This window comes from Poecilia formosa, unplaced genomic scaffold, assembly GCF_000485575.1.
Source record: "Poecilia formosa unplaced genomic scaffold, Poecilia_formosa-5.1.2 Scaffold222, whole genome shotgun sequence".
Lineage (NCBI taxonomy): Eukaryota > Metazoa > Chordata > Actinopteri > Cyprinodontiformes > Poeciliidae > Poecilia > Poecilia formosa.
In genome coordinates, this window is record NW_006800161.1 from 165720 (window position 1) to 175785 (window position 10066).

Genomic DNA, 10066 nt, shown 5'->3' on the forward strand with positions numbered 1-10066 from the left:
CTAGAATGATTTTTTTTTTTTTTTGGCCATATCCAATGTTTTTATTTTGCAAAACACTTTGTGTATCACACAAGTCGTGATCAAAAACCAAATGTCACCACCGCCAAAAAAGATGAAGACAACAGGAAGTGGACAATGGCACATTTTTTTTTTTAATAATTTATTGTGTGAAGTTATTCATGTGTGATTTTTATTTCACTTCTTATTGAATGGAAGCTGCAAAATTGTGTTTTTCGGACACAATTTCAACACTTTTTTGACAAACTTTTGAGAACATTTACAATGGAAGCACAGCTTCTTTTTCCTTATTGTTAGACATTTTAGTCTTTTCTGTTTCTTATACATTTCATTTTTCTTATATTTTTGCCAGGCCTCTCTCTTCCTTTTAGGTTTGTAGCTCTTCAGCTTCCTTTGTGTTAATTAGTTTTCTCCCAGTCACAGCTGTTAAACATCTCCTCTGATCAGCCCATCTGTTGTTCAGTCATTTTCCACCGCTGCCTCACGGTTTAAGCTAATCGCTTTTCATTGTTCTTTGCTGGATTTTCTCCCTCAATAACAAGCACCTTCATTTAGAAACTACACTTTTTGTTTACATGTGTTGTCTTTCACTAATATTTAAATTGGTTCGATGTGCCGAACTCGGAAGTAGGACAATTGCACAAAAAATGAGGAAATCCCAAAGAGGGAAAATTATTTTTTCACACTACTATACCGCAGAACAAATGTTGCAAACACAGATTTTAAAAGTCGACTCAATAAGTAGCTTGACTTAGTATCTCATCAGATAGCTTGTAGAAACATTTTAAAGTTAAAACTGACCCGTATAGCAGGCCTGTGCCTGTTCCCTAATCAGCAGATAAATTACATCAACCTGCCTGAACGACCGTTGACCACAAGTACGAAGAAAACAGTTTTGAAAAGTTAAACCCCGCTTGACTCGTGACTTCTGTGCTCGCACCCATAGTCTCTTTCATCAAGCACACAATGCTGAGATAAGAAATCCAATTAAGTCGATGCCAGGCAGTCTTACTTCCCATCACCTCACACATTCTTATAAACAATAAGGCATAAAGACTTTAATACATTTCTGTCACAGATATGCAAATGGCGTGTTATTACGGAACAGAACAGCACAAAGCGTGTGAGTTTTGATCAGCGCTGATCGAGACCGTGGTCCGACCACGAAGAGGCACGGCAGCCATTAGCTGTGAAATGTCTTGTCTGGTGGGTTGAAGTGGAAACAATGAGGGAATGCTGCCTGAATGGCAAGAACAGCAACATAATTATCACAAACAGCTCTGGGAAGTTTCTGAGCAGAGTGGAGTAGCAGTCGTTAAGACTTTCCGGGCTTAGAGGCGTCACGATGAGGTGTTGTATCAGATTACATCCTCCTGTCTGGTTGAACCTGCGAATCAGACTGAAGTCTTGAGATGCCATTTGAATTCACATGAAGCTCAATCTTTGCTCCCTTTGACTGGACCATTCTAACCTCAACATGCTGAGTCTAACATGTCGTCCTCTGGGATTGTCTTGTATGAACCTCCATCCATCAGCATGTTGCTGCCACCACCGTGTTTCACTGTGGAGACGGTGTGTTCAGGGCCATGCGCAGTGTTAGTTCTTTAGCGATTTGCAAATTTAGCGATTTGCATGTAGGCCCAAAGGTAGTGGTGGGTGATGCTGTAAACATGTGGTCTGGATTCGATACTAAGTAACTACAGCGTCGGTTTCACCAATAAAGAGACTTTTAAAGGGGCAGTGTTATGTAAAATGGACTATTTTCATCTTATGACTGTCATAGCTCATTGTATGTGCACTTATAAAACTAAGGAGGGATATTAAGTTTTTTTTTGTAATCTCCACATCATATTTATAAAGTAATGTTTTTCATCTATGATAGTTTCTCTTTTTACAGTCATCATACATTACCATGTAGGCCATTTACATACTTCAGGTTTGGTTTTTTGGCTCCAATGATTTTATTTAATTTATTTCAAATGGTTGGATGCATTATTTAAGAGGTAATGTATCCAACCATTTGGATACAATGCCAAATGTAACCAATTTGTATCCAAATGTAGTCAATATGGACCATTGACTACAGTTTGGTCATTGTAGTCAATGGACATCAACCACATGAGCAAATGTAATTTAAATGTTGAGAGTAACTTAGATATTAGACACAAATCAAAAACAAAAGTCAGAAACATAACTACCCTCAATATTTCAATTTTAACCAGCTGCAGACTTCTTGTCTTTAAGAGACTGAGAGTAAATGAGATGGAAATACCTCTTCTAAAAACTCAAGATGAAATCCTGACCTTTCAACAATAGTAGCACCTTAAAGCAACTGTAAGCAATGCAGCAAAAAAAAAAAAAAAAAAAAGGTTATAGTGTTGGAAAAGGTGTAAATAATGACAATATATCTCATTTTAAAGCTTACCAGCTGTACCATGTCTGAGCACAGAAAATGAAAGAAAATCAGTTAATGTTATGATCTGGCATACTCATCAGACTAAAAAAAATGAATTAAAAGATTTAATTAAACTTTGGCTGGCATGCGATTGCAACATTTTTTTACGAGCTGCTACTGAAGAAAGGGAGGTGGACGGGAGGAGAAGAGGAAATGAAAAGTGCAGCAGACAGATGGAACCAAATCTTGACTGGGGAGAAATAGTGGGAGATCGGGCAGATAAGGCGCCAAGTCGATGCGGTTTGTCATTGTTCTGGATTGGGCATTATTCCCTAAAAAAAAAAAAAAAAACACTGAGGACATGGTAAGGCAGATTCAAAACAGAGACCATTTGGACTTAATTAAAAATGCAAAAGTTCCTTTACAGGTGAATAAACGGTAAATATGAACAATAAAGTCCATATTTGAGTCTCTCGTACATAAAACAAGGAGGAAATGGTGTTAAAGCCGTCGCTGTACCTGCTGTTTTCCTCCAGTGGAGCTTGTTCACGTGGTTTGTCTGTGAGAGTTATGCTGTCTAAGAATAGCCTGAGGTGTTCTAATATCTGCACCGGAGAGTGCAGTCATTAATTTTGCTCATTTGCAGCCTCTCGGTACGCTTGCTGTTTTTGTTGTTTTCCACAGCTGTGACACTTTCCGCCCCCCTAACGACACTCTGAAGACAAACTTTATTGTTCAATCGCCGCTTCACAAAGACACGGCGTAGTTTCACTACAACCTCGACGGAAAAAGAAACAAATATTCCCCGTTGTAAGAGTGTGTGTAAGGTGAGGCTTTTTAAAAAATAACCTTTAAAGTGAATCCCACTAAGCTCCTTCACTGCTTGTCTTAATTACAGAGGCCAGAACACATTTAATCCCTATTTAATGAACAGGAGTCTTATAGCCACGGGAAAGAAGACACTTGTTTGAGGAAACCCCAATGTATTTTCCCATTGAACCGGTTTTTAATAAATTCGTGCAGTCGGATTATCAGCCAGTAATCAGAATTCCACATTTTCTGCACGCAGATTAATCAGTTTGGTCTGATTTTCTAGGTAGTTTCAATACACACACGCACGCGGATTACAGTGTCTTGTAGTATTCCTACCCTTAAGTTTTCATGACTTTGTCACACTACAAGCACAAATTTGGGACTTAATTTGATACACCAACACAAAGTAATGTGTGATTATGAAGAGGAAGGGATCAGGATTATATTAGTTTTACTTCACTGTGACTTTTTGTTTGTCTAATTCAGTTCTAGTTTCTAGAATGTGTTTGCTAGTTTTTATTTGTTAAATATTGTTTAGTTTTAATTTTATTTGATATAGTCGTAGTTTTTGTTTTTTCATACTTTGACCTTTTTTAATTATGCAGCTAAAATTATCATGATACAATATATATATCACGATATTCAGCAAATTATACGATTCAAGATTTTCTGAAAGATTTTAGATGGACAGAGTGAGTGTGGCTGTTCCATAGACTTGGATTTAATTAATTGAACTGATGGTGTAATACTGGTGTAATAAATGTTGTTCTTGTTATACATTTGTTATATTTTTGCTTTGTTTAAATGTTAATGTTGGCTTTGTGTATTTGTTTCTGCAGAAAAGGAACTTTTTTGTCTTATTCACTTATATTAAATAATGTAATTTATTCATTATCTAATTAATTGTAACTGTTTCATTACATCTCATTTTTAAAGTACATGTGCAACTGGGTAAAAAATGTTATGTGTGAAAGCTGCCATTTAATTCATGTGGATTTGACATAAAACTCAAAGTAAGATTTAATGTATCACAGATGAAAGCGATACTTTCTGAGGAAAAAAATATCAATAAAGATTATAGAATCGCTAAAATTACACACCCCTAAATTTTAGCATGTTTTGCTTTTATAAATGCGTGAAATAGTTCCAGTTATAGTTTACCCTCATTAATTACCATTTTTATTTCTATTACTTTTTGGTATTTTGTGTTAACCATAATAACCTTGGAAGGGATATTTTACATGTTTTTCAAAACTTTTAAAAATCGGAAGAATGTGTAGCCCAGTGTTTCTCAACCCTGGTCTTCAGCGCCACCCTGTCCTGCAGGTTTAGGTATTTCCCTTCTGCCTCACACCTGAATTGTATCTCTGGGTGATTAACAGGCTTGGTGGTCATGCAATCATTTGAATCAGCTGTTCTGGAATAGAGGCACATCTAAAACATGCAGAGCAGGGGGGCGGTGAGGACCAGGATTGAGAAACACTGGTGTAGCCCATTTTTACTGATACTCTAAAACTATAATTAAAATACAGCTGTAAATGTATTTATGAACAACATACTTTCTCCCTGAAATAATTATGTTCCCATCTATTGAAGATCTTTATTTTGCATCACCCAACCTTTTTGTGTCTGGACCCACTTAACTGTGTTCGGACCATAAAAGTAAGACATTACCACATGTCCACAAATTGTTTACCATACAATTAGTTCTGCCTGCTTTGTTTAACTAATAGGGTAGCTATTTATTTAGGCCACCATAATGCGAGTGGCTTATTTAGTTTACAGGAAATAGTCGAGCCAACAAGCTGGCGCTGGATTGTTTGGGATTTGTGGAGGGTTTGTTCATGTAAGACATTTGGCTAAACAAAGGGACCATTTTCGTTTGTTTCTTTTGTTTGTTTTTTATAAGAAAAGTTTCTGACAGTAAATTTGGTTGAAATGTTTTCACTGATTCGTTCCTTTCAACACCTGCATAAAACTGAAATAAAAAGCAGAATGTTGCTGAGTGATTTTCTGATTCCCCACTTCAGGTTTTTATTTAATCCTCAACAGCGTCTTGCCTCCAACTAGTTGCTAGTTTGTTGTGAATAACTTTGTTTTTCATTTATTTTTTTTTAAACTGAACTCGGTGTATATTTGTCAGATTTTTAAAAAGTCAGTTTGACATCCAAGGAGATGCTTCTGTTTTCTTTAACACATTTTTTTTAAATCTATATTTTGCATAATAAGTAGGACAATTTGGTTTGGTCAAAAAATGCTTCTTGGCAGGAAATCCTGTGAAATTAGAAAGCCAGTTCATTAAATGGTGTCACATTTGAAATAAAAATTCATTTATTCATTTTTGGTTCGGTTCAGTCTGTGCCCATTAAAACTTGGCAAAGTCTCTGCTAATGCCAAACATATTATTCTGCCACCGACTATTTTTGGTGGTGTTTATGGTGTTGAATGATCAGAGTTTGAAGAAAAAAGATATATTCATAACTTAAAGATTAGTTAATTAAATAAACAAGACCTTTTGGGAAATCTCTAGCTGCATTTCCCTTACAAACGTGAGCAAAACTTTGACAATATTCCGCTAATGTTGAGAAAAAAAACCCAGAATTTTGCAATTGTGACGTTTCCATTAAATAAGAAACACAATTAAATTCACACGTTAATTAGCTTGTCCGTGCTGCATCATCATCCTCCATCTACTTAAGAAAAACACACTGACTAAAATAAAATCTAGAGATATGGCATCATTTATTATTCGTCTTCTGAAACGTTTATTCGGAGAACACAGAAGACATTCGAGTTGTTGAGCCGTACAATAAATACAGAAAACAACCAGAGCTTGACAGGGTGAAGGGACCCAGTCTGGGACCAATCAGTACAATTAAAATGACCGGACACAATCGGAGAATGTGTAAAAAACTGAAAAACGAATTATTGCTTTGAAAATTTGGGGATCATAACAGTGAAATACAGAAATAAACTGGTATAAAATCCCTTTCACTGGGCCTTTTTCAGATGTTTCAGTTGGTACAAAACAATCAGCAGTCTCTAGTTGCATCTTTCATTAAAAGGTTACAATAAGTGATTGAAGAAATGATTTGACATCTTTTGTAAACAGATTTCCAAATGAGAGACGGCAGAGAGCAGCTGCTGTTCCCTCTTGACGCCGTAGCACCACGAACACAGACATGAAGTGCAGCCAAGAAACGCTTCTCTCAGAGTCGACTTTTGTTCAAAATTCGTGTAAATCTGTCCCTGATGCTCCACACATCCCCCGTGCTTTAAAAAAACAAACGAACAAAAAAAAAAAACATGGTTGCAGTGCTTCATGTTTTGCTTGTAATCTGATTGGTCGGTCAGCTTACACATCACATTTACAGTGAGCTGCAACTCCTAGAGAGAGTGGCTACACACACACACACACACACACAGATACGCACACGTAAACGTACATGGATGTGTGCCAACACGCTCCGTCTCTTTGGCCGGCGTGGTTCACATGTTCCATCCCAGACCGATGTGTGTGGCCAGCAGGTAACACATGGCGACCAGGCATGTCATCACCATCATGGGGAACCCCAGCCTGGAGGACAGGAAGTACAGTGGTTAAAACGCTCCAGAAAATGTACGTCATCACATTTAATAATAAAAAAAAAACAAACACACACTAATAGGCGCTCATACAGCAACACTGAGTGTTTCATATTCAGAATCTGTCAGTAGCTGTGTTTCCATTGCGCAAAAACGTCGATATTCGGCTAACGTCGAAAAAACGCAATGCCGCAGTTGGGAAGTTTCCATTAAATAAAAAATGCAAGTAAAATAAGTGAATAAGTTTGTTCACGTGATTAAAAAACATTTAAAAATTTTGCTCATTTTTACACAATTTCTGGTTTATTTTACATTACCATTGTTACTAGTAATAAAGAAAATCCTCTTTTAGGAACTGTAATTTGTATTCATGAAGGATCTGTTATTTCTTTTTGTGTGCCAAGACAGCAAAAACAAAACAAAAACATCTGTAAGGTGGCAAATAATTTTTTTTACTGCACTTTACTAGGAAGCGTTGCAAGTTCTCTGACTTGATAGGTGAAAAAGCAGAATAGTCAAAGTCATCAAAGATGTCAGGAATGTAAAAGCTGCTGATTGAAAGAGACGGCGGAGTGCCAGACTGTGTCAGGTTCAGTGTTGTTTAACCTTCAATGGTGCTTTCCATCCCTAAACATATAATGCAGTCAGAGTGGAAATGATGAAAGCAGTCTGAACGCTCCCCTGCTCTCCACCATCTTGTTAAACACAAACATTAACCTGCTCAAAATACATAATTTGAACTTTTTTTTCCTTTTTTTTCATCCAGCAGCTTCAGGCATAAAGAACTTTCCACATCGCACAACATCTTTAAAAAACTAATCATGTTTTATCCATGCAGTAGGGTAACTTGCAGTTATTTTATTGCCCAACTGAAGCTGGTGTCAGTTTTTATTCCTGAATTAGCGTCGTCAGTCTCACACGCTGCCTCACTCGGCTGCAGATGGTTTCTCATTTGGATGTGGACCATGTGAACACATGGCTGCTCTCAGGGCCAGGAGTCTGGCTGCCTCCAGCCTCTGACACAGATCAGTATTGGAGGACAAAAAAAAAAAAACCTCACAAACTTACATCTTATGTCGGTAATTAAACATCGTGACTTTAAAGAAAAGCTGCCATATTGCAAGTTTCCATAACTAAACTGATGCAGTGTGAGATGAGGTCTAGTCCATTACTACAGTATTTATACACCTTGAACTTTTCCGCTTTACGTCACCTTGCGACCACTAACTGTATTGGGATTTATTGGGATTTTATGTGATTGACAAACACAAAGTGGTGCATAACTGTAAAGTGGAAGGTAGGTGATTATATTTCAGTAAAAATAATAATCTGGGAAGTGTGGCACACATTTATATTTATGCCCGGAGTCCAGAATTTGCAAAATCTTCCAGAGCTAAAAGCTGCCAGCCATTACGGTTGTATTTCTCTATTTATCTAGAGACTGATTTTTTTTTTTTTTTTTGCACATTTTATACTCATTTTATGTGGACGTCCACGTCTTTGTATGCTTGCAGCTGTATATATATATTTTTTCAAAGGCAGTGTAGGAAACAGGAAAACTATGTGGCATTGCTGCTCTGTTGCTATTTCTATTGAGCTCTGCAAATTTATGATGTCTGACAGACTTTAAAAATGTGCATCCCTAATTATTCTGATGAATATTTCTGACAGGGACCACCTACCAACATAAACACAACTTCGTATTCCAATTCTCCTGTGTGTGGTTAGAACAGCATGAATAGTGGGGGACATGCATAATGTTTATGCAGATTTTAGTCAATTAAAATCTTTACCTGCAGCCCACTTAGTAATGCTAACATGAGGTTATAAAAATAGCAGGAGGCATCTGTGCATGCTCATCTATTGGATGGATATGCCAACAACAAAACAGAGATGTCCTTGGATTAAATAGAAACAGTAAAAATGTTTTACCAGGAATGAGAAGCAATGATATTAATTTATTGCTTCTCATTCCTGGTTCTTGAAACATAAGATTTAACCCTGATTCCAGTTTGAAACAGCCAGATCTACTGCTGTTTCTTAATATAAAAGTTTATTAAGAAATGCCTATTGTCCAAACTTTGGCAGAGATGCGATTATAAATGTGTTTTAGTGTTAGCATATGATCTTAACGCCACATGCTAACGTTTGAAAGGATCAGTATTATGCGTTTTCCAGGCACACCTGAACCTGATTTTACTGGAGTTTCTTTCCCGTTAAAGGGGAGTTCTTCCTCTCCACTGGCCCCCCGTGCTTATTCAGGATGATGGGAAGTAATGTCTCAATGCAATGTTTATTTTTTTCATATTTTACATGTTGCTGATTATTTGGAATTACCTTTTATCTTTGGGCTTAATGTCTGCTGCGGTTGAAATTAATCAGCTGAATTAGACCTATAGCATGTACAGAAGCATATTTTGCACCAGAGAATTTTCTTGCTTTCTTTCTACAATTAAAATAATATGCAACATATATTAAAATTGCTTAGAAAGGTTGGAGGTTTTAGAAATTCTGTTTAATTTTATTGTTTGCATGTCTCCTGCTAGCTTGTCAAACAAACTGCAGAGGATAAAGAATTTTTTTTTTTTTAAAAGAAACGTCAGTTGTTACAAAAAGTTAATTAAAGTTAGTAATATCACCCTACTGCTACGGCTATTTTTAAATTCCTATGGATATGGATTTCCCTTTTTAATATGCACATGGAAATGTCAAGTTATCTCATGAATTGAGAGCGGGAGACAACTGACTGGGGCATATTAGCACTGACTGTAGCAGCTGGAGGTTCATTTAAATAGAAAAAGGAAGGCAAACTTTCTCATAAGTCTGGCAAAATAAGTAGAAATACTTAGTGAATATTAATTGTTCCAGCATTTGTAGAATTGAGGCAGCAAAGTTGTACAAATATGTGTAACTATTTATAGAACTATGCTGTATCTATCAACGTTCAATAGATACAAAATTTGTTCTGAAAATTCTGGTCCCTTTAAAGGTTTTCTCCAAAATAAAAAAAAAATAAAAAAAGAGGGAACATTTCGCAACATTTTTGGTTGTTTTTATGAGTTTAAAATACTGTAAAAGGTCATCTCAGCTTCCTAAAGGTCATTTTAACTGGTTCCCGAGCCACGTTCCCGTTGGATCTGTTGGGAAGCTTTAAGGAGCAACTGGCCGCTGTTGCAGGAGAGTCTGCAGAGTGTTTATTGATCCATAGCATAACATAAGTCTTTATGCGCAACTTGTTGCTTCCTTCCATATATA

At 36.6% G+C, this 10066-nt stretch overlaps 1 protein-coding gene and 1 long non-coding RNA gene across 3 annotated transcripts in view; both read right to left on the reverse strand.

Annotated features, from left to right (window-relative positions):
- Positions 1-866: 866 nt before the first annotated feature.
- LOC103149325 (uncharacterized) lies at positions 867-3719 on the reverse strand. Its single transcript, XR_001664281.1, has 2 exons — positions 2933-3719; positions 867-2745 (listed from the first exon to the last, which is right to left on the reverse strand). It is a non-coding gene; the product is annotated as an uncharacterized LOC103149325 (long non-coding RNA).
- A 2230-nt stretch (positions 3720-5949) lies between these two features.
- oca2 (oculocutaneous albinism II) overlaps positions 5950-10066 on the reverse strand; it is a 46933-nt gene continuing 42816 nt past the window's right edge. For both annotated transcript variants that reach the window (XM_016679851.1, XM_007568421.2), the window contains exon 24: positions 5950-6803. In XM_016679851.1, coding sequence (XP_016535337.1) covers positions 6716-6803 — 88 coding nt within the window. In that variant the 3' untranslated portion in view covers positions 5950-6715. The remainder of the gene's footprint in view (positions 6804-10066) is intronic.